The following is a 23,823-nucleotide window of genomic DNA, read 5'->3' as shown; positions in this document are numbered from 1 at the left end:
ATAAATTTCTATCTATTCGGACACTTACGAACATTGTACAGACATTCATTAAAATTAAAACATATTAATTCTACCACAGACTTCAACCCAGACAAAAGTGTAACAAAAATCTTCATTATATATGTATATATACAACTTCGTTTTATTTCCTGCTCGCTTTTGATTGGTCGTTAAAATTTAAGCTGACACGCCTGATTTAGCTGCAAGGAAAAGAGGCTTGTTAGTGAAATAGAAAGACTGCATCCCTCGGGCGTTTGTCGTTTGTATCCGCGATACTATGCAGTGTGCTCTCCTTTCGGAAAATATTTATGTAATCAAAATCAAATATTTTTTGAAAATTGTCACATTTTTTTTATTTGAAAATTTATGACTGAATTGTTAATAAACCTATAACTTTACATATATACATAACCTCATCACCGTTGGTGCAACATACATTGTACAACATTTAATGAAACATTGCCGCAGAAAGAATACATTAAGCAGCCAATCAGTGCCAGTCTAGCTAAATTGAATCAAGTCTGTGGTGTATGAATACGTTAACTGATAGTGATAAAAACAAAAAATGGCATATCAAAAAATGATGGGTAAAAAATCAAGATAAATTATCACAGAATTTTTTATTAGAGAATATTTTGACTTTATCATAAACATTTTGACATGTTAAATAGTGGAGACATCTCTTCAATTATGTCATGTATTATTTTGCCATCGTAATAACCAAAAAAAGAATTATTTGGGTTGCGTTTTCTGGCTCAATTTTTCCCGGTATATGTCGCTGTCGTCGTTGTTTGACGCGTCATCTCTTACACTTGAAACCCCTATGCATGTTAAGGATGACGTTTACTCAGAATGAAAAAAAATTCCACTGATGATAATGAAAAACCAACTATTGTGTGTTATAGACATTTTATTGTAGTGTTATTTTTCATTTTCAAAAAAGTAGGTCAATGACCTACTTTTGGAGTTAATGGCCATTGTATATTTTTGGAAAATTTAAGGAAAATCACTCAAAATTTTACACTATGATTGAGATTTCCTTAATTGTGAAAATAATACAAATTGCTCAACACTTTTGAAAATGAAATACAATTTATGAATGGCAGTGACACTAAATACATACAAAGCACTAAGTTTTCCTTTACAATTTTTATAAATATTCCAGTCCGAATTTCCTCCATCACTTTTCAAATTCCTACCCATTTTTGATCCAATTTTACAAAAAATTAAATGATGATAATACAAAAACATTTATAGTATTAAACTACTTAAATTTATCAAAATTTTGAGATATGGTGTCTTTTCTTGTTTTTAAGCATATTTCAATATTTTTTAAATTCATGCCATACGGTTATTATAATGAATAAATGAGGTAAAACTACCACAAAATATGCAAAATTATATAGACAAAATATAAAATCTTAACTTTTAATGTTAGAGTACTTCCAAAAATGTTTAAGCAGAAAACAAAATCTGCAAAATTTAGTCCGAATTTCCTCTGTTTGGCTAAAAGTCCATTTTTGTTTTGGCATAATCCCATAATATAGTAGAAATATCGAATGTTATGTCAGTAATAATTCATTTCACAGATACTTTTTGTGTTTAGAACAAATTTTACTCGTGACATTGAACTTTATAACAATCCAAATTCGAGAACTCAAACCCTGAGTAAATAACACCCTTAATATCAACCAAACTTGGTACAACACATCTTTAGGTAAAGGTGTTGTTATTTTTGACATATGTTATTTTTCAAAATAATATCTGCAATATGACTACTTTAAAGTAAAAATCGTGTAAATATCTAGTTGTTGATTCCTCGAAGTCACTGGAATTATACTGTATGATACCAGAGACTTCGAGGAATCAACAATTAAATATTTACACGATTTTTAAAATTCACAAAATTGTTGAAAAAATGTAACAGTTGTATACGAATTGTTGAAAAATGTAGCAGTTGTAAATCCAAGGACCTAAATTTTATCCCACTATTTGTCCCCCTTTCTTTACTGGTATATCTATTCTTGTAAATATTCTGGTGCAGGTGTTACATATGTATGTGGTTTAGGTACATCCCCAATATTTTTAAAGTTCATTTATTATGCAACGTCCTCTTGGCTAATCAACTCAAAACAGGTGATGAGGGTTGGGGTTTATATTAACGACAAACATCGGATAATCTATTTGAGGGAAAGTGAAAAAATGAACTCATTAATTCTAAAAATTTAAGTTGAAAAATCTCATTTAAGAAGAAAAAGGAAAACAAAGTGACCTCGTCAAATAAACGAAAAAAACTTCCTTTTACGTCACCGGATACATGCGCGTTGATTCGGCGTATGAACCTTACGGACAACGACTTTTAATGTACACAATTTATGGGTGTTGTCCGCAGCTTAAATTCAGAAGGGGAAAGAGGTTGCTAGTTGGGGGGGGGGGGGGGGTGTAAAGATGTCTTGATATTGGTTTTTACACCTTTTTTTTTTATCAATGTTTTATTTTCTGGGGTTGATTTTGTCTTTGTTACATTGTCACTGCTAATATTCACATGCACTTGGGGAATGGATATCCTCTCCCCCTTATTTAAACTTACTGAGATGAAAGCGAACATCATTTGTTTATAGATGAAAAATACATATAATCAATAAACAAATAAACAAAATGCGTGTCTATGGCCCGTCAAGGCCCTGTGTGCCTGTGTTCGTATTTTATCACCAAGAACAAGAACCCAAATGTTTTCCATTTCTACAGTACAGTACATAATAACTTTGGAAAATATACCATAAAATGACACGTACCAGTATTTATACATGTATATTTCTTAGAGTAATGATATATCTCGAAGAGGTCTGATTCTAAAGCATTCCAGCTTGCAGGAGAATTTATACCTAGGTTTTCATTAATCCGTTACCGGGATTTTTTTTCTCGCTTTAGTACTTCATAGGCTTTTTGTGTGTATTTATACATTTCTAAAGGCCAAGGCATTTCATTTTGGAAAGCTGTACACGCTTTTTTATTTGCTCATAAATAATATACCATGGCCCATATATCTTGTCTAGTAGATAATGAGGAATCGGTCATGGTATTTGAAAACACGATTGTAAGCATGAGTAAGCAGATATAAGTATATTAATATTATTGTAGGTCAGAGTGCCATTTCTAAACGGATAAAATTTGTTCTTCGCAATATACATGTAACTTATATGATATGCCATGATACGGTTTGAAAAAGAACATTCCAAAATCATCAATGCTTCGAACTCCTTTAATCGTTATAAAATCTATATACATCTTGGTCTGAAGCATCTCTTATAAATAAAAAAAATGTTTAAATACAAGTTTCACGTGTGCATGTATTTGTGCAAGTACAGAAGCAAAAAGTGTCAAATATGTCGTGTTGTGTATAGTCCTATATTTGCTTCTTCTAACTGAACAAAACTCACAATTTGTAATTTTAAATCAAAAAAGCATCACCATATCTAACCTCTAGGTTGACTGGGGGTAGACATAGAACAGAGATATGGAGACCCTTTGGAGTTTGGACAGACATTGTCACTTGGAAATATTGCTTTAAAACCGGATGCAATGATGCTCAACTACGATGTCCGGATGAGCCGGCAATGATAATCCTCTTTTGAAAAAGGGGAGCAACCGTAACCGATAGAGAAAAAGTCAAGCGAATTTATCGCGATTTTCATTCACGATAACATTTAACTAGTGAATATTTGCATTCAGTGTATATTTCCCCTTCTGTTTGCATTCGAAATCTCCGTTGAATATACTACACGTGTAGCCTATTCAAGCGCCATGATCGAGCACAATTATCAACGTCATCACGCGTTTGTCTTTTGAGTATAGTTATTTTTGTATTATTAAATGAAAAGTTCAAACTTACATAACCAATTTGATATGTACTAATGAAAAATAATCATTAAATCAAATCTACTCGTTAATAAAATAAAATTTTCTCTACAAATAAAGTTTCTGACACTAAATTTGTAGTCGCGGAAGCGAACTAAATAACATGTTAATATGGCTGTTCAATGTATGTTTCATATACCTAACTAAGAGCGAAAATTAGGGCTTTAAAGCGATGATAAACAAATATTCCATATATGAATTAAAATACGAACATTTATTAACGCGCAGAATGATAATTTGTCTGCACAGCCTTGGTGTGTTACAGGACCGACGACATCCAAAAATAAACATACAATGCTTAAAAAGATATACATAAATCTTGATCATCATGCAGTGAAATTCAGTTGAAAAATACTGAACTGTAATTACGTAATTCAGCTAAACCAGAGTGTTATAAATTCTACAGACTATACATTTCAACCTTGTCTCTAATTTAAAAATGAATTATATGCCGACTATGTCACTGTCATATTGCACAAATGATGTATGACAAATGATATCATTTTAGCACTTAATGATATTATACTGCATATCTGTCAACGTTTTATACCATATGGCTGATCAAATTTGACGAGAACTAATTAACCGAGACAATGACAGGGAAATTTAAAGCCAAATTTCTGATTAATTATAGTACTTCCTCGTTTTCGGATTAAATATTCCTTGGTTTGACACTTTCTTATACTTCTGCTACAAAGAGTCGCCGAATGCAGTTCAATGTCAGCGGAAATGTTGAACACAGACACAGATTTCCAATCCTGATGGATCAATCTTTTCACATTAAGTGGGATCGTGAAGTTGTCTTAGGAAGCACAAAATAAAACTTGCACAAGCGATTTTTCTTTCATTTTCTGGGACATCTATTTACGATTATTACAAAAATTAAACGATTGTCTATATTGTTTTGTTGAAATAGTTTTTTGGTATTCTTTTCAGTTAAAGAACTTCAAATAGAACAATTTTGTTAGTCTACTTTTCATTTCATTCAATTGATATGGGAGTTTTTAAACAAAATAAACAGATATTCATCATATAAAACTTTTCATTTTTACTTTAAACTGTTTTCTCGGTACCAAAGTCCATTTGCCTGATGTAAAAAAATGAACTGCAATAAGGACGAGTTCGTAAGCAATGAAGCCTGCACCCGAAAACACTCCAGCGGTTAGTCTTGACAGGCCAATGTCCTTCTCAAGGACACAATACGCAGCATGGAGGAATAAACCGAATTGGAATTCGAACCACTGACCGCTCGGCTGCTGACCTAGCGCTTATATTTCACATGATATTCGGTTGGGGCATTCATAGAAATTGTCTTTCCTGTTTTAGAAATGCTATCATTGTTTTCACTGTTCATCAATTCCTGACAGATGTACCTGTACCAGCGACGGAACTCTATGCGGAACAAAAATAATCTCTATAAACAACCCTTATTTTGATATACAGGTGGTCGTGCGGTGGAATTGAAACTTTCACTATGCTAAAGACAGACTATCATTCACAAGTAGCTATATTAAATTGGTATTCATTTTTCAGTCTGACTATTTGAGGATTTTTTCGCTTCTGGCCAGCCAGTGCTTTGTAGGGCCAGCTTCTTGGTCATTTACATCTTACACGGTCGTTTTATGCCTGTCTTACGACCGGTCTTGGCCACAAATCGTTTACATTGTGAAGGTGAAGACCTCATAAATCCGTCTACAATGTAACGGAGCTTTGTGTATATAAATAAAGAAACAGACCGTGTTCCTGCAGGACTGAAATAAACGAGGATTTTATTTCGGTCACTTCATTTACTGGATTCCGTACGGTCGGTTTTGTAGTTAACACTTATAGTACATCTTGTCGACTGTTTACACACATGTAGGTTGTAATTTACTAATTTACTATGCATCTTATCTTTGAACTTTTGGTTCATACGTAAGATGTTTAATTAACACACTTAATTAGAGAGGTCAAATTTTAAAGAAACTTACACTATCTAAGAAAACCCTCACTTTGTTGTGGCACACAAAATTCACAAAAATGAGCTTAACATAGTTTTACAGTCGATAAACCAGATTTATAGGTTGTAAACTGTAGTTTACAGACAGTAGTTAACGAAGTAAATCTATATTTCACGTCTGTAAATCATAGTTAAGGCGATATAATGTTTTAGAAGTGTAAACGATATTAATCAAGTTTACTGGAAACATTTATTAGCGATTGCAAAATATAGTTTATCAGATAAATTTAGTTTTACAATTTGTGAAACTATGGTTAACAACTCTCAACTACAAAAGTTCACGAATGTAAACTATAGTTTACAGAAGCGAATCTCTATTTATCAGCAAAGTCTATTGTTAACGTTTTTTCACAAACAGATAAACTTATTTTAGCATTCGAAAACTATAATTTAAACAGTTTAATATGGTTTTACAAATGAAAATTATATAGTTAACGAATCTTGAACAATGCATTTAACATTGATCGGTTTTGAAGTTCATGGACCTGTTATGCTCCAATTCAAGTACCAAGTATTAGAGTTAGCAGAATGGAAACTGTACTTTAGAAAATTCTTGCATTTTCTGTTCATATAAAATTTCATTTACGTATACTATTTTTGAAGATTTGTGTGAAGAAACCACTAAATAAAGTCCCGACCAGCAATCTGCATCCAACTCATTAGTAAATCAATTAATTTTCTTTAATTCACATAAGCAAATTACTCTGACGAATTTTTTTTACGTCATTTTCCATGATATTAAGAATTCTGAATACAAAAGCAAAAATTCGGAGGGGGGGGGTGCTATTTCCTTAGCAACTAGTCTCAAAAGTAAATGAGCACTTGTGTCCTCTTTCGAACGTTTGATTGCCAATGGCAACTAAGTGAACCAAGATGGAAAATATTTCGCTTCAAACACACATAATTAACTAGCGCTGGTACAAATATATACCCGGTATTACATGCTGATAATTTATGTAATTTCAAAACCAACGCTCGCAGTTTTGTGGAAAGTAAAAATTTCTAATTTTTATCAAAGTTTGGTTTGATTAATTGTTTCCCTTGTCTTTTACAAATCGTACACATTGAGACTCAATGCTCGATACTCATCAGACCCCACCCCTTACAAACACACACACACACACACACACGCACGCACAGAATTTTTGTCAACCAAATTTTTTCAGTTAAGGAAATCCACCATACACCAAAAAAAATTGTACATTATCATAATCCAATGGGTCTAAGTTTATTTGCAAAGAAATTTGAACAAATTATTGCATTAAATGTCGTTTATTCAATGAACCACATTTGTATTGTTTTAAAATGAAAACAATAGAGTAAATAATAAAAAATCATTGAACAATTGACAATAATTTTGCAAAGGTGGGGTTAAAAATTTACGTGTATCGAGTAGGTGTTTGTTACTTAGAGCACTAATGATGATTTACACCTATATGAAGACTGAAACGAATAACGCACTCTGCATGTGTTAAATGTTTTCATTATGAGGAAATAAGTACATAATTACAAGAGGCCTATGGGCTACGTTGCTAACTTAAAAGCTATATGCTATGTGAAATGCAGTGCAATACAAACAAAAAAAGTGGCTCACTTGAGCATTCGCTTTTAAAGCGAAAAAGATCGAACAATATTCATTATCCATTATAATTCTTATTGCATTCACACATGAGCAGGCAATGTAAACATGTATGAAACGAAATTAAACAAAGGTGTTTAATTAGTATTAGATGTACATCATTTAACATTAATTTTCTAAAAGTAAAATGAAACCGCTGAATGTGTATCATTGGTGCAAAAATGAATGTTAATGTCAGACAAGAAGAGATTTATGTCTCCTTCGCAAACATATTAAGGTGAATATACATGCAAATGGTTTCTAATTTAGGTCAGCGACATTACTGCTGCGGACACTGGTGTCTGGTACCCCAGAGCACAAGGGTCACAGTGCCCAGAGAGTGTGTCTGGGCTCGCAGTGCATGTACTCTTCTTATCAAAACAAAACATTCCTGGTGCCCTCACGAGCCACAATAAACAACATGGAAGGATGGTTTTGACACTGAAGACTGGTGAGCTTTCCATACCTTGACACAAAAAAGACTGGCTTAAAATCTCACAAATGTTACCTTTAAATTTCTTCTATTTCTAAATCCTCATAATATGTTGTCTTAAATTTTTTTTAAATCAATACAGTAATTGAAAATCTCTAATTCATAATACATATGGGGAAGTGAGTAGAGTAACAGCTGTATTGATGGATTTTGATAAAGCAAAGTTAATGTTGCTATTGTCTCTCCTTGAGAGAAATGTAACAATTACTCAATATTTTCTCTCTATAATCTTTAAAAAACATATTTTAATGATGTTTTAATTTCTTTAAAACAGAAAAAAAACTGTACACTTCACATTTTCATTTTATTTTGCTTGTAAATGGTTTTGTTCCAAAACAAATAGACACAAAATTCAGCAATCATCCCAAAAATATGAGAGAATTATTTCATATATCTATGTACCTATACAGATACTCCAAATCTTATGCATAGTTTACATGTCTATATGTAGCTGCAGATTATATATACTGCATGGGGCTACTGAAAACATAATTCATTTTTTAAAAAGTCATAACAGTCAGCAATTTAAGTCTTATTACAAAAACAAAACCAACAGAATTCAACTTTTCTACAAATATCAATAACTTGCACTGTTTTTGGTTAATTACTAGAACAATGCAAATTTCTTTAAAAATAGATAAAAAAAACCCACATAACATAGATGAACACAAAGATTGAGTGACAGATGGACACACAGATGGACTTATAAAGTGGACAAATCATAAGCTCATACTTTACTCATAAACAGTGTAATTAGAACTATAGCAATACATATCAAACAAAGCCTATCAGTTCAATGTTCCAGTGTCCTTTCATGGTTCGGTTTAATTATTTTGTACAAGAAAAATATGAAAAAAATTACAAAATCTTTGTCATGATGAAAATACACTCTATGAAAAGTGAATAATGGCTACAATATGCAGCCATTGATGGTTTCTAAAAATGGCTTCACAACTTTTTGATCGCATAATTATCAGCATTCAACTTAAGGAACTAACTGTGACCTGCTTGTCATAGCAGAACTATTTTTGTAACCCCAGTCAACTTTTGATGTCATAGACAATTTGATTGTTACTCTGACATTCTATCATTGCCAAACTTATCAAACCTATCTGCATTTAACTTAACAATTTTTCCTTTTTCTAGCTATTTTTTTTTTCTATAATTTTTATTTTTAAGTGTGAATCTCTAAATGTCTGCTATAAATATTAAAAAGGATTTACAATATAAACAACTATCAAAAGGTAAAATTTTTAAAATCTCATTCCAAGCGTTAAAACATGCCTTACAATGCATTATTTCGAGGTATTTATCAACTCTCTTATTGCTATAAATAAGTATTATTTTCAACTCCTATAAATATTATACCGGTACACCATTCAACAAAGTAACTTTACTGGAACTACAGAAGAGAGATTAATGGTTCTCATACACAATGCAAGGGACTGAACAGTACTCTAGAAAAATTGATTCAGTACACAGAATGGTCTGTTTAAACTTTGGTTAGAGTCAAAGGATATCTAGTACTGTAACCACAATACAAAACAGTCCAAGAGGAAATGCAAAATTCAAATTACAGCAACAAGTCACTGACAACTTATATTAAGTAAGAAAGGTTTAATCTTGAATTAGATTGTGCATTAATTTATGCATTATATAATATAAAACACTTAAGATTCAGTGCACATGCAATTACTTAATTCTTAATCCTTAAAATTCATTATATGCTAAAATGATAAGGAATTAAATACAATTCTATGCTATTTTAGGGGATGCAGATAGCAATTTCAATACCAGGCCATTGTCACCTGTGCTCTTTATAAGACAACCAGTACAAAGGGGACGAGAGAGCAGACTGTTTTACAGTATAAAAAATTTTGCTGATAGATAAAAATTCCATATGGCAGCCTCTTTTGTCAGATCTGACAATCTTTCAAGCATGAACATCCACTAATTCATTCAAACATAACCTCTTCCTCCCTTCCTTTAAAAAAAACTAACAACGCTAAAGAATTGCTACAAAGCTCTCATGTCACGCATCTTTGACACTGACACAGCCTATTGTCTCCAAAAATATGGGTTCTGTTGTAAACGGCGCTGAAAATTCTGAAACCAGTTCTGAACAACATTCATTGTTACATACGCCTCGTTTGGGCTGGGTGTCATTTGGGATTGAGTCACAGCGAAAGAGGTAGCATAATTGAAGAAATTTTCAAGCATCTTCTGGGAGAATTCCACGAACGAGTCCACTTTTGAGACACTGGTTCCGGCCTCGGGCGTCTGTTGAGCCAACTGGGTTAGTGGCTCCACAGAAATCCCGACCTGTCCCATGTGGGAGACATGCGGCATGGTGGAAGAAAATGGATTCTCGTTCATCAAAGAACCTGTCAAGATACATGTACATGTGCAATGAAATATGCTCGAATGCATCTTTGGAAACCCACGGTCAGTCTCGCTTCTCTTACTTAGAAGCGAGAACGACCATGGGTTTCCAGCTATGGCTCGAATGCAACAATTCAGAAGTACAAAAAAATATTGATCTTAAAATCCATGCGCCACAATTTTGTGCAGTTAATTGGCACATCTTTTATAAATCCAAAACTAATCAATTTGTATGAAATTTAGAAGTGTGTTGATCCTAAGTAACTGGGTTGGTCAACAGTTGACAGAGATGAACTTAGTGCAACTACACTAATTATGGAAGAATTGACCTAAATAACACAGCCAGCACATTCTCTTTAAGGTTGAACGGCAAGTTTTATAATCTGAAGTCAATCATGCGTTACCATTATAAGGAAATCATGCAAAATATCTTGCATTGGGAGAATCTTTCTTTATTATGTACTACATTTATGAATTTTTCAACCTAATTATAAAACTTATACACATATGTAATTCTTAACACCACAGAAGTTTTTAAAATAAATAATATATCCCCTGCATTTATTATGACTGCATCAGAAATTGCCAACAGACAAATAGTCATTGTGTTGGATTTGTGTGTTCAAAGAGGAGTAACCTATGTTAACTATTAGCCTATAACCACTGTTGGCATTTAAATAACACAGTACTGGTGATTACAAACACTAAAATGATTTTTGAATAACTGTTTAGTGTACTTAATACATGTTGAAAATTGTAAAAAGCAGCCTCACAGATTTTAAAATCTCACTATTCTTTTTCTAATCTTTGTGAACTACAGTTGAACTTTGATATCCCAAACACTGATATCTTAAATACAATGCATATGTCGAAGTGATTTGTAAGTCCCAACCACTTATTTTTTAAAGTATTTTACCCTAAATATCTCAAGTACTCTGATATCTCGAAGTTTTTAAACTGTCCCATCTAGTTCAAGATAATGAAGTTTGATTGTATATAAAATAAAAATAAAAATTTGGCAATTACGATGTTCATGATTTTATATTCTTGCCATTTGATACAAAACAATAGAATTGCATAATGAAGTACTCGCATAAAATAACGAACCTACAGTAACTGAATTACTTAACTTACTTTTCTTGATGTTGGTTATTTTGAATATGGCACTTGGTTTTGTGTTGGTGATATGTCCTAGAAGAGCCCAGGCCTGTCCCTGTGGGTTGGGGAAGGAAAAGTACACTGCAAAAAAAAAAAACCTTTATAGTGCACAACATCAAGATCTATTTTTTTTATTTAATTTCATTGCATCTATTAAATCCCTTAACTAAAAGGAAGAAATTACTTTACTAAAGAATGAGGTACATTCACAATGCATTAGCAAATTTTTTGAAATTGGATGAACTGACTGCTTCCAAATAACTGGCAAGTATAATCTTGTCTAACTCTTTTGATAAAAAGAAACAAAATAATTTTTCAATTCTTTTTTGTTAATGCCATACATTTACAACTAAGTTCAAGGTAATACTAGTATCTCGAAAGAGTGCTTCAATATACATCTCACCTGGCTTGCCAGGGGCTCCCTTGATCAGTGCAGTAAAACTCAGTTATAGCGAAGTCCAAGGGACTTTTACTTCCTTATATCCGTAATTCGTTATATCCGTATAAAGAATTGGTAATAATAACTATAGCGAATTCTCGATAGATATAGAATATCACACTGTTGTTTTGATCTCGGCCCTGGTATCAGCCCAAAGGGCGCGGGCCAATACCATCCGAGGGCTGATACCAGGGACGAGATCAAAACAACAGTGTGATGTTGTTTATATCATATATCTAAAATCAAAGACTTTTATTCAAATTCCAAATAAGGAATTTAATTTATCATGAAGAAGCTTTAGATTTTTATCGGGTTTACAAAACTTGTTTGCTTTTATTCCTTTTTATATGTGTTAAGACTTGCCAGACTTTGTTGACAAATGATCGTTATTTGAAATACACTAGAAGGGAGTCTGTCGTCTGAGATTATGCACTATCTTCTAGAATTCAATTTATCGAGAGAAAAACTTCAATTCTACGCAGCTTCGTAATGATTAAAATTCTTTCACTGGGATTTCGTAAGTTTCCTGTCATATTATGTTCATAAAAATCCATAAGTTGGTATAGCAAGTTGTTTGAGAACGTTCATAAGAACGTCTATTACTTCAACCACTTAATTTTTAGAGTCTAATCTCTGGTTTTCCAAGATTAAGTCTCCATTCCATCCTCCATAATTCAAATGTTGATTGATACTAAATAAAGCGTGCTATTGTTCTAAATACACAACCGTTGTGTAGGTTACCTCACCTTACTTAGATACATATCACTCTTTGGTGCTATTTTTGAATTATTATTTTTCAATTTCGGCAATAAATCAAAATATTCAGATGTGTAAGGTGATGCTTTGTATTATCTATTCGTTATTCTATTGTTATTTCACAAACTAGTCTTAATTTAAAGCAGAGATATATGGGATTTATCGATTTCAAATTTGAGGGCAATACACCCCCTTTACAACGGGCTGAGGCAGAGAAATATCAGCCCCGAGGGCGATACAGCCCTAGCTTCAGGTTGCTGTCTCACCTAGTCCAAAACACATGTATCAGGGCTGATACACTACTACGTATATGATATACATGTATTCTTTCACCAGACCATAATTTTTGCTAATTGGGGCTTAAAATAAAAATGCATTACTTTGTGAATTGAAAAATTTATATGAAAATAAATTCATTGAAACTATTATGTTAAATGGTAGTGCAAACATTTTAAATTGTAAAGAAATTCGTTATAAAAATGTTAAATTTCGTTATTATTGACCTCCCCGGGACGCAAAATCAGTTTGCTATGTCTGTAAATTCATTATATCCAAATTCGTTATAGCCATAAAATTTTGCAAAGATTTGCTAAGAATTTTATTGGGGACTCAAAAAAACTTCACTATATCCAAGAATTCGCTATATCCATGTTCGTACTAAACGAGTTATAATGTAGTTTGGTTCAGTATAAATTGAAGATGATTACCTGCTGCTCCGAGGCCGTCTGGAAATGGACTCTGTCCGGTCATGAAGATCACTAGGTGGTTGATGTCATCTGCATCCGGGATGTTAAACAAAAACTGGTTCTCTGAAACCTGAGTAATGTCTGTCTGCACCTACAGATGAAATTCACTTTCTTTTGAAAAGATGTTTTTATAAAGTACCCTGTTAGGCAAGCACATGAAAAAAATAGTTCTCTCAAATAAGAAAATAAGGGATGTCAACGAGTATTCGAGTACTTGATTATCGCTCGGTCACGACGATCATCGACTAAAATTATCTTACTCTTAGTTGATTACTTGTTATAATGGGGGAAAAAATCAAAACATTTCATTCCCTTTTTTTTTTAAACACTGCAGTTTTGAGGCTGAAAATAACCGTTTTCTTTCCTCAGAATTTGATCCGTAAGTTACACTCCGTTCCAATGGTGTTTCTGGTATTCTGGTTTTCATTGAGCAGTTAATAATTCATCTCTTGTATTTTTTGTATATCAAACATTTATTTTTGATTAATGATTAGGCATGGGACAATAACTTAACATGGAACAGGTAAATTTTGATTACCTTAAGATGAAATTGAGCTCATGCAATTATCTGAAAGCACCACAAGAAAAGGAAAAGCTAAAACATTTGCTTATGGATATTTAGATAAATTTCTTTTCAATTTATTTTAAACCAAATACATTTACTACATACCACCATTAAGTATTAACTTTTTAAATATTTTTGAGTTTAAGATAAGGTGTATGTGACAGAAGCATTATTTAATTTGAAAAAGACATAGTTTCCAATAAATCATCGAGTACTCGACTATCGCTCGCCATAAGTCCCCATTTAATCAACTAAGCCAACCGAGTAAAATTGACATCCCTAATTAAAAATTGTGTTTACACATATTTAACAGTTAACAAATCAATATGGACACGCTTTTATACTAAGATACAGTAAACAGGGCTTTTGGGGGACTGAAAATATGGCTAATTTTACTGTATATAATACATGTACCATGTTTAAAACATAATGTTTATTAATAACCACATAATCTAACCATTTATGTGCCTGCTAAATGAATTAAAAAGCTTTTAAAAATGCTTGAACACTAGAGTGAAAATGCATCCTAGCTATTTTGCCACAATATACTTGGAGTTATAAAGTTTAAATTAAAAAATTTCAAATTATAAAAAATCTATGCAGTTAAAAAATACTGGTAAACGCTAGACTTGTTAATTGTTCAACTCTCGTTAAAAATTTAGCCAGACATCCTATAAGAAGTTATCAGCCCTGCAAAAGATGTATATACCACTGAGAATACAGTAGCCATTTTTTAAGATTTTTTAAGAAACAGTGACACAAGGGCAATCTTAAAGCTTCAGTGCCCTTGTAGATATTTTAAACCTCTCGCTTTGTACTTTCAAGCAGATACGATAGTAATTTGTTGAGCAACAAATTTAACAATAACTCTACAATTAAAAAATGTATTAAAGAAATATATATAATCTCACTGAGATAACATATCTATTGTCCCATCAAACACCTGATTTCAGGAGGGAACGATTTTTCCTTTTCATTTCAACATGAATTTTGTAGGTTTTTTTGTTTGATTTCTTATTTTGTTTGCCTTTGGTTTCATGGAGTAACCCTCAAAAATGTATAACATTTAAACAGAGAGTCAGTACTTCAGTACATGTAACACTCACAACTCTTAGTCTGCTCCTCCCTAATGAGGCTCTTAATTGTTTGTGGTAATGTAAATAGAATATTCCCGAAAATCTTTATGCCTGCGGCAATAGTTGTGCATCTTGGGAGGCCACGCAGACAGTCATTTTTTTTATAATATATGTTTAAATATATTGTAATTGCAAGAGATCTATAGACAGTCTCACTTTCACTTAATGACATTTCTTGTTTTCATGAAAATATCATATTCAAATATTAACCTTAATTCATTAATATTCAATAACAAAGCAAAGTTATTTAAGCAAAGTTATTTAATTTAATTAGATACAAAAATGACGATCTATGGGCTTCAACCAGAGAGATAAAAAAAAATTACGTCTCTTGTTTCAAAGGATAAATCTTTATTCATATTTTTATTTCTTATTCTGTATCCTTTTCTCATTTTGGAACTTAAGGAAAATGTGCATAAAATAAAAATGTAACGTTAGGGTTAGTGAATAGGAAATTTTAATGTATGACAAGTTGATCGGTTGTTTCATATATTACTTACAAGACGTCCTGCTACAATGAGGCCGAACATGTTGAAATTACAATACGCGTAATGAAACAAATACCCTCCAAAAATCACTTTAGTTTAGGTTATTTTAAGACGCAATTTTTTTTTTTCGAAAACGAAAGTACACATCTAAGTCGTTGTTACGATTCTTTATTTATGTAAAATTTAAAACCATGTATGGTCGAAGATGTATTGATATATTATGGATTTATGGTAGATTTTTCAGCATCCCCTCATGGACACGTGGTATTATAGATAAATTGTTCTTGAAAATCGACATTGTTTATTAAAAATTCGATTTTTATTTTGGTCCTTTGAGACTTTTTTTGAGGGGGGGGGGGGGGGGGCTTATTCCGGAATTTTACAAATGCCAACATGGCTGACAGGGGACAGAGTTGGCCAACTCAGCAGGTAAACATTTGATAATTTTATTGGTTATCACAAAATTACGGTATTTTCAATAGCTTTTAATTGAAATAACTACGTCAAGATACAAGATATGCCTAAAATATTAAGATTAGATATCTATTATTGACGTTTTAGTATAGCAAGCTTAGACACGATTTAAAATATATACACAGTACTGTATGAATAGTAAAATGGATGATTGTACCCAAGTTAAAAACAATTTGGTCAAGTGTTTTCACAATAAGCCACTCCTTGTCATAGTTCATGACATGATTAACTTGATGTCATCTTTTACAATAGTCAAGAAGTCAACAACCAGAAATACTAGCATATCAGTCATATGCTGTCAAATCACAGGGGCTTGTGTAGATAAAGAAACGTCGTTATAAAAGTGGGTACCTCGGAGGAAAATTTCCTCCGAGGTACCCACTTTTTTAACGATGTTTTTTTTTTCTACACAAGCCCCTGTGGTCAAATCATTTGAAAGAAATGACATTACCAAAGATCAGTTAAATACTGCATAATCAACTCTCAGATGTAAATAGTAAAAAGATGTGGAATTTATTGTGACATATATGTGATACTGGGTTGTCCCAAAGATAAACAATTCCACATAAGGGTTCTTCTTTTATTCAGATACATGGATTAAAGGATTAAACCCTGTTACATAATTAATAGATATCAGCATAAAAATGATCAATGTTTACAATAAGTTTCAGCATAAAAATATAAAATCATATTCAAATACATATTCATGAAATACATTACTGCTCAGAGTTCACTAAGGCCTATAAAAAAAATTGGTGTGTTTAGGGTAACACTGATAAAAAAATTAGGTTAGGTAGGTAGGGAATTTTTTTTATTTTATCATTTTTTTCTGCATGAATCCTAAGAATGTTTGCTTGTGTCATATTTAAGAACGGATTTTTTAATAGAAATAGTATGAAATTCACAATCAGATAAAAACAGACATCTAAAAATGGTAGGATTGGGGCATTTTTGTAGGTTAGGTCCGGTTACCCTAATTTATAAAGAAGGATAACTCTGATTATAATGCATCATAATTTCAGTGTCAAGAAGAGTTACTGCCCTTGAACACAATTGAAATATGCTCTATATCATTATCAATATCAATATTTAATTAAATAAAAACATATACTTTCAATGTAGCTCCTTTGTAGATTACATTATATCAAGATACATACCGGTATAATAAATATGGTAACAATAACTAACCTTTCTCATTTATTAGAAATGAATTGCAATGGTATATATTTGCTATATATTGACAATTAACTAAGGTATATTACATCAAAAACAGAATAATCTTATTTAAAATTCCTATATGTTTTGGAGAATCAAATCGATCCCCCCCCCCTCCAAAAAAACAAAAAACAAAACAAAAACTGTCAACAATAAAGATATAAGTATACATAAAGTGTATGTTTTAACTATATGCATGTTTTTGTTTAATTGTTTTTCTAGGATGAATCTGCTATCATTGATCTGGGTGATGTAAATGACCGGGATGATGGGTCTGATTATGAAACAGATAGTAGGTTTTGTTTCTTGAAAATTCAATTATCCATTTCAAAGTACCACAAGTTTCTTTGTTATAAGCACTTTAGTCTATTATTTTATCTCTTCTTGCTTTTCAATTATCCAAAATAGCAGTTATATCATTTTTTTTGTTAATTTTGTTTACAGAAAGATTAATTAATGCTTGAATTTTCAGATGATGAAAACTGGTAGATAGAATAGATTATATAAATTTTTCATAATGATTTATTTTTTCCAGGTAATTTCATTTTTTTTAATTTTCAATTTGAAGTGTCCAGAGGACCAACAGATGGTTCAGGCAAAGGTTCACTAGAAGAAGATGTTAGGAAGAGATTAACAGACAATGTCACTCAGATGGTATGTTGATTGGCAATACCAGAAATAACATACATGTATCTTTTCCATTCTATGCTGTCAGTTGAAATTGAATAAAATTTAGACCACCCCCCCCCCCCCCCCCACCCCCCCCCCCCCAAAAAAAAATGTAATTTTTGTCTTGAACACAAACTAAAAGCTGATATCCATGCAGACTGAAGTTTAATTATTAACTTAATCTCATTTACAAATGCAATCCAACATATGAAAAATTAAAAGACATGATTTTTTCCACAGGAATTTTTATGAGAAATTTTCACTTAATTGCATTTAAATTCATGATATGTCCATGGGATATGATTTTAAAATCCTCTTAATTTTTATGTGAAGTGAATTTCATGTGAAATTTTCACACAGAAGTTCAATTGATGCTTTTTTTAATATAAAATTATTTATTGTCTGATTCTGTAAGGTATGGAATGCAGGGACACAACAAGCTAAGCGTGCCTGGAGTTTGTATGGAAACATAGATATACTGCGACCTTACTTCAATGTTGAACCCCATGAAGTTCGAACAAGGTATGATGGTATTAAAGTTTGTTTTTATTTACCTTTTAAATATTTTTGTGTGTTTGGATATTTCAGATTTTGCAAATAGGAAGCAACGTATGCTTACACATTTTTGAAAAAAAGGATGTTTTAAAGTTACAAACTTAATTTTTGTTGATAGTTCTCCTTTATGCTAAAACATTAAATGTTTGACATGTATTTACTCTGTAAGCACTTGAACAATCAAATTATTTGGATACTTTGTATTTTACATGACTGTATAATCTATGTGTAGATTTCAAACTATATTTTGCGCATGTTTTGATTTGAGTATGTACATGTATGATTTTTTTAGTTGATTATATGTTAAAACTATGACTGGGTAGTACCAAATGATTTTTACTGCAAGAGATAAGTTATTGTAATACATGGTTTTGTGTAGCGGATGAAAATTTGGTTCTATCAGACTATGACCAGACACACATGTAGTGCCATGTATTGGTAAAATTCCTACACCAATTGATTTCATTTCAGACTCCTGCAGTCTTTTTTGCCAAGAATGCCATCATCAGAAAAACAGGTAAAATTTTTTGACTTTACATTGGTTTTTAAATAATTTATTTGGATGAAAGAAAGTGTACAAACTTAGATACAACGAAATAATGTAACCATGCAAGAGAGTTTCAGTTGCATTTTAAATTCATCAGACAAATATTTGTTTGAGAAAGAGAAAAAATACAATGTAATATTTTAATCGTTTTATTATTGTATAATTATGTATGGTGAGGTAATGATTTATGAAAACATTTACATGTAATTGTCTTAACATGTACCATAAAATGTTTAGATTGTCAACCTGTAAAACAGCATTTAAAATTTACAAAATATTAAATGAATGCATGCATACGATTTTGTAGAGAGCCTATAGGGAGCTGTATGGACCTTTAATGGTCGTTTTTACACTCATTGCACTGTTACTGTTTCAAATGAAAGCTGCAGAACACAAAGTTGTAAGTATCAAAGCCTCAAGGTGTAATAAACAGAATTCTTTCCCTGAGTAAAATGAAATGCAAAGTTTAATAAAACTCATATATTAAAAGGCAAATGTATCTTTGAATACACTGTCCCTATTGAAGTATTTTTGATTATGCAGGAGGAAGGTACACTGATGGGAACAGCCTTTGGGGTATGCTTCACTTACTGGTGGGGAACGGCGGCTCTTATGTGGTTCCTGTCATACGTCTGCAATGCACACATCACAAGCATCCAGCTGTTATCATTGCTGGTGAGACACTCAAGAAAGATATTTTCAATTACTGTAGATTCCTAATAAAACATGAGGAATTAATATTCGCGTAAAATTGCAAGAAGCGCATCTCGTGAATTTTAAAATCACGCTTTTATTTTTCTGACATATGTAAACTACATGAAACTATGATAAAAATTCAGCATTTGGATTGTATGTTCTCACGATTTGATTGAAAACGGCTGAGTCACAGAATTAAGTACTTGCGTAAAATAAGGAATCTACAGTACATATCTTTTGAGTTAAGAAGCAGTGCAAACTTCTGATAAGAAGCAGTGTTTAATTCACTTTATTTTCATAAAAAAATATAAGGAATCATATATAGATGTATGGTAGGGTATAAAACTAAGTTTTGTTCAGTTATGTTCTGATGTAAATTCTGGATTTTTCAGGGTTACGGACTCGCTGGTCACTGTGTGGTTATTCTGCTGGGAACATTGATTCACACGTCACATGACCATCTCTTTTTCTACCTGTTGTGGGCTGTATTTGGTGGACTGTCCACATTAAAAATGGTAACTCAATGCCTCCTTAGGTTGTGCAACAGCATTAAATTTTACTAATGTTTAAAATATCTAATAATTTTATTGAAAATTGTATTCAAGAAAATCAAACTACTTGTACCTGATAAGTGACTATGTGTCATCTTATAATCATGTCCCTTTAGTATTTTAATATCTAGTATTTCCAAACTCATGTAAATTTGCAGGTGGGAGTGATTTTGTCAAGGACTCATGGGAAATCTCAGCGGCTGATTCTGTCATGTACAATAGCCGCCATTCATCTTTTATTTCTTCTCTATCTACATTTCGCATATCATCAGATTGTTGAAGGTAAGAATTAAGACACATGATTCCTACAAGTATTGTAAGTGTCTGTTTTTTTGTCCTAACATTCAATATATATATATCTCAGCAGTAACCTGTTACAGGGCTCTAAGTTAAAAGTACATATATCTCACCATGAACCTTACACCATATTAAAAAAATTCTGTTGCAAATTTGTGAATGATTATTCTTTTCCAAACAACATTCATGTTGATTTAACACAAGAGGAAAACATGATTTACTATTTAAATTAATAATCCCTTTTTAAATTTGCCTATCTTTAAAGGAAGTTGATGAATTGAAATGATATGGGTTGGGGAGGGGTAATCATGAACCATTATTCACTGTACGGGTGTTTCTGTGTACCTCTGTTGAATAAAGGTCTCTGTATAAGGTATTAATCAGATTCTGCAGTTCATTTTTATACTCCCGCTCCGAATTATACTCCCGCTCCGAAGGAGGAGGAGGTACATGTATACTGTTTTACCCTTGTGGGATTAATTTTGTACCAATCGGACGCAACTTCCTGTTAAATGTCAAATTTGCCTATTTTGTATATTCAAATCAAAGTGAGGGTGTAACTAGTGAGCATTGGCTCCGAGATTTCTTGTTTACACTGCATTTGATCTATCTGTATGAATAATAATTAATAATTGTTATTTTCCTGCTACTATACAGATCTCTCAAGAGTCTTGGATTCTGATCCTGTTGTTAAGCAGCCAGAGGTTGTAAACAATGTGAGGACTGTTTCAAAGGGTGAGATATAAGGACATTAATTGTTTTCAGAACATGCTTTATAAAATCTCCAGAATAGAGCTACTAAAAGCAGTATCAACTTTGCTAGTTTGATCATTTATCATGAAAAATGACATACATGTATTGAATTGAAATTGAATGTCAAAATGTTGTTATATATGTACGATATCATCATACATATATTATTTCCCCAAAAAACATCATTATCGAATCAAGTTCAAATTATTCTTGACACGTATTCATTGTGAAGGCATGGTATTTTAGAAGGTGATTTGATTATAGTGATTTGATACAAATTGATAATTACAGGTGTATTTAATATCTATTTACTGTAATGTTGTCATTTCAAAATCCTTTACTAATCATTGGTAATCTCCTGATAAAACTGATAACACCTCTGTAATGGTAATTCCCTAAGTCTGTGAGCATGCTTGTTGAGTGCATGCTTGTTTCCTTTTTTAGACATAACAAACTCAAAACTTGTACACGAAGGGTCGAAAATGGCCAGCAAAACCTTAAAGAAAATTCCCAAATTGGTTACCAAGGCAGTTGTTGCTATTGCAGACAGGGCTAACAAAACACACTGACACTCAAATATGGGCAGGTTAGATTTTTTATGGTGATGGATTTAATTTGTGCAGTATGGTAGTGATTTTTAACTCACATTAACAATCACCAAGCTTTTTTCATATTTTGTATCTTTTCCTCAGAAGTCAAGGGGACGTATTTAAAACAATCATATTAAGATATATGAAAATATTTTCTTAATGAAATTTATACAATTTGAATACAGAAAGCACTAAGTAAATATATACATGTACAGCATTTTGTATGTATGTCTTTGCATGCTGATATATTTCATTCTCTTTATAACATGGCTTAGAAGTAGATTGAAGTTTATTTTCTAATTTGCTTTCATTTTATAAGCTGTTTTATTTTACAGTTTATACTTTATTCAGTTTTAAGTCACTTCATTACAATGTCAGTAGTAATGGTTTACAGTACATGTATTCTTTTTCGAGAAGTGGAAAGGCATAGATGCTTAAAGAGTAGAGTCAGGGAACCAAGAGCAATATCAAGATATATGCATTTGTGGGAAAAAACATTTCTCTCATAAGCAATTTAGATAGCTCTCTGTGATGTAATGTTGATGTAAAAAGTAATACTAATAAATTCAAGTGTCAATGTCTCATGACCCACAATTATGATTTATCGATTAACTTGCATGTACTTTTGTAGAGGATTAACAACTGTAAAAGCCAGGGTATATAGCACTAAGCCATTTTGATTGTTAGGTTTGTTTTTCACTTTTTTTCAGACTCCTGAGACCTTAATTAATCAAGAAGACAATCCTGCCATATTACAACATCTCTGTGCAAACATGACTACTAGGTCGGTTAATGAACTCCTACTGTGATGGTATCATACAATGAGGAGCTGAGTCAAATGTATTATTGAATCACTTTAAAATGTATATATAATTGTACATACTGTTAACTTTGTATCATATATTTAAAACTATGTTTTTATTAAATTATTAAAGTTGGTATGTAACCAAATACATGTACATCTACATCATTTTGTTCATTGTTTATCAAGATTCAAGGATATAGATTGAAGTGGCGTTTCTGCTGCTTTATATTCTATAAAAGCAGTAATATTTGTTGCTGGAGATATTTCATTCACTTAATAATATTCTAATACAAAGGATTTTAACATTTTTTTTAAAAATTCATTACCGGTAGTTCGAAATACATGCAAGTTGTTTCAATGAAATAAAAAGGAGTTAATACAATATTAGAATTCGAAATAACAAGACTTGAAGTCATTTATTGCGACTTGAAATTCATTATTACGAGATAAAAAGTCGTTATTACGAGATTCAAAAAAAAGTCTCATTGAGGTAAAATTTATTACAGCTTTGAAAAGTCGGGATTTTTATTAGAAGAAAAAGATCATAATTATGAATAATGAATTCGTTAGTATGAGAAAAAATAAACGTTTTTCCTGCATGATATCGAATGCTAGCGCTTAAACAAATAACGACAAAGATACCATTTGCGGATCTAGATTGTCCACCGCTCCGCCTCCCCCCCCCCCCCCCCCCGGGAAAATTCGGACAGGGATGTTATACTTATTGTCGAATTTAGCCTTACACAGAAGGAACAGCCAATTTTCCATATAAAAGTTGCCATGGTAATTACACTTAGTCTTGCAAGTCCGTCGAGTCCGTACTCTGAATGTTCCTGTAGTTTAGATCGATCAAAAAATAATAAACGCAAATTAGCATCAAAATTATTAAGAAGAAATCTATGAATGATGTAAAATTATTAATTATAGCTATTCTTGACATTTTTAAAAGCTTAAAAACGCGTCTGTAATAGCC

At 31.9% G+C, this 23,823-nt stretch overlaps 2 protein-coding genes across 3 annotated transcripts; one reads left to right on the top strand and one right to left on the bottom strand.

The window, feature by feature from the left end:
* Positions 1-9,575: 9,575 nt before the first annotated feature.
* On the bottom strand, positions 9,576-15,872 carry LOC105346314 (protein Hikeshi). The gene is made up of 4 exons (XM_011454843.4): positions 15,711-15,872; positions 13,471-13,600; positions 11,545-11,649; positions 9,576-10,412 (listed from the first exon to the last, which is right to left on the bottom strand). Exons 1-4 carry the CDS (start codon positions 15,738-15,740, stop codon positions 10,087-10,089), a joined length of 591 nt encoding a protein of 196 aa, XP_011453145.1. The 5' UTR covers positions 15,741-15,872; the 3' UTR covers positions 9,576-10,086.
* A 174-nt stretch (positions 15,873-16,046) lies between these two features.
* On the top strand, positions 16,047-23,012 carry LOC105346312 (protein YIPF3). 2 transcript variants are annotated; one of them, XM_011454840.4, is made up of 12 exons: positions 16,047-16,127; positions 17,610-17,679; positions 17,956-18,041; positions 18,472-18,578; positions 19,083-19,128; positions 19,466-19,558; positions 19,702-19,833; positions 20,247-20,369; positions 20,564-20,687; positions 21,360-21,437; positions 21,900-22,041; positions 22,756-22,811. In XM_011454840.4, the coding sequence occupies exons 1-11, from the start codon at positions 16,092-16,094 to the stop codon at positions 22,022-22,024; spliced, it is 1,020 nt and encodes a 339-aa protein (XP_011453142.3). In that variant the 5' UTR covers positions 16,047-16,091; the 3' UTR covers positions 22,025-22,041; positions 22,756-22,811. The 2 variants fall into 2 exon arrangements, with proteins under 2 accessions (XP_011453142.3, XP_011453144.2); XM_011454842.4 differs by lacking the exon at positions 21,900-22,041 and having other exon boundaries at positions 22,756-23,012.
* Positions 23,013-23,823: the final 811 nt, after the last annotated feature.

This window comes from Magallana gigas, chromosome 5 (genome assembly GCF_963853765.1).
Source record: "Magallana gigas chromosome 5, xbMagGiga1.1, whole genome shotgun sequence".
NCBI lineage: Eukaryota > Metazoa > Mollusca > Bivalvia > Ostreida > Ostreidae > Magallana > Magallana gigas.
The sequence above is the reverse complement of the archived record's forward strand: the minus strand, read 5'-3'. Positions and strand labels throughout refer to the sequence as shown.

Excerpts from the sequence above, each read along its gene's own strand:
- LOC105346314 (XM_011454843.4), bottom strand. The coding sequence starts at position 15,740 with ATGTTCGGCCTCATTGTAGCAGGACGTCTT. Across the intron at positions 13,601-15,710 it reads TCATTGTAGCAGGACGTCTT|GTGCAGACAGACATTACTCA; the intron begins GTAAGTAATATA and ends TTTCATCTGTAG. Across the intron at positions 10,413-11,544 it reads AATAACCAACATCAAGAAAA|GTTCTTTGATGAACGAGAAT; the intron begins GTAAGTTAAGTA and ends GTATCTTGACAG.
- LOC105346312 (XM_011454840.4), top strand. The coding sequence starts at position 16,092 with ATGGCTGACAGGGGACAGAGTTGGCCAACTCAGCAG. Across the intron at positions 17,680-17,955 it reads GTCTGATTATGAAACAGATA|TGTCCAGAGGACCAACAGAT; the intron begins GTAGGTTTTGTT and ends TTCAATTTGAAG. Across the intron at positions 19,559-19,701 it reads AAGCTGCAGAACACAAAGTT|GAGGAAGGTACACTGATGGG; the intron begins GTAAGTATCAAA and ends TTGATTATGCAG.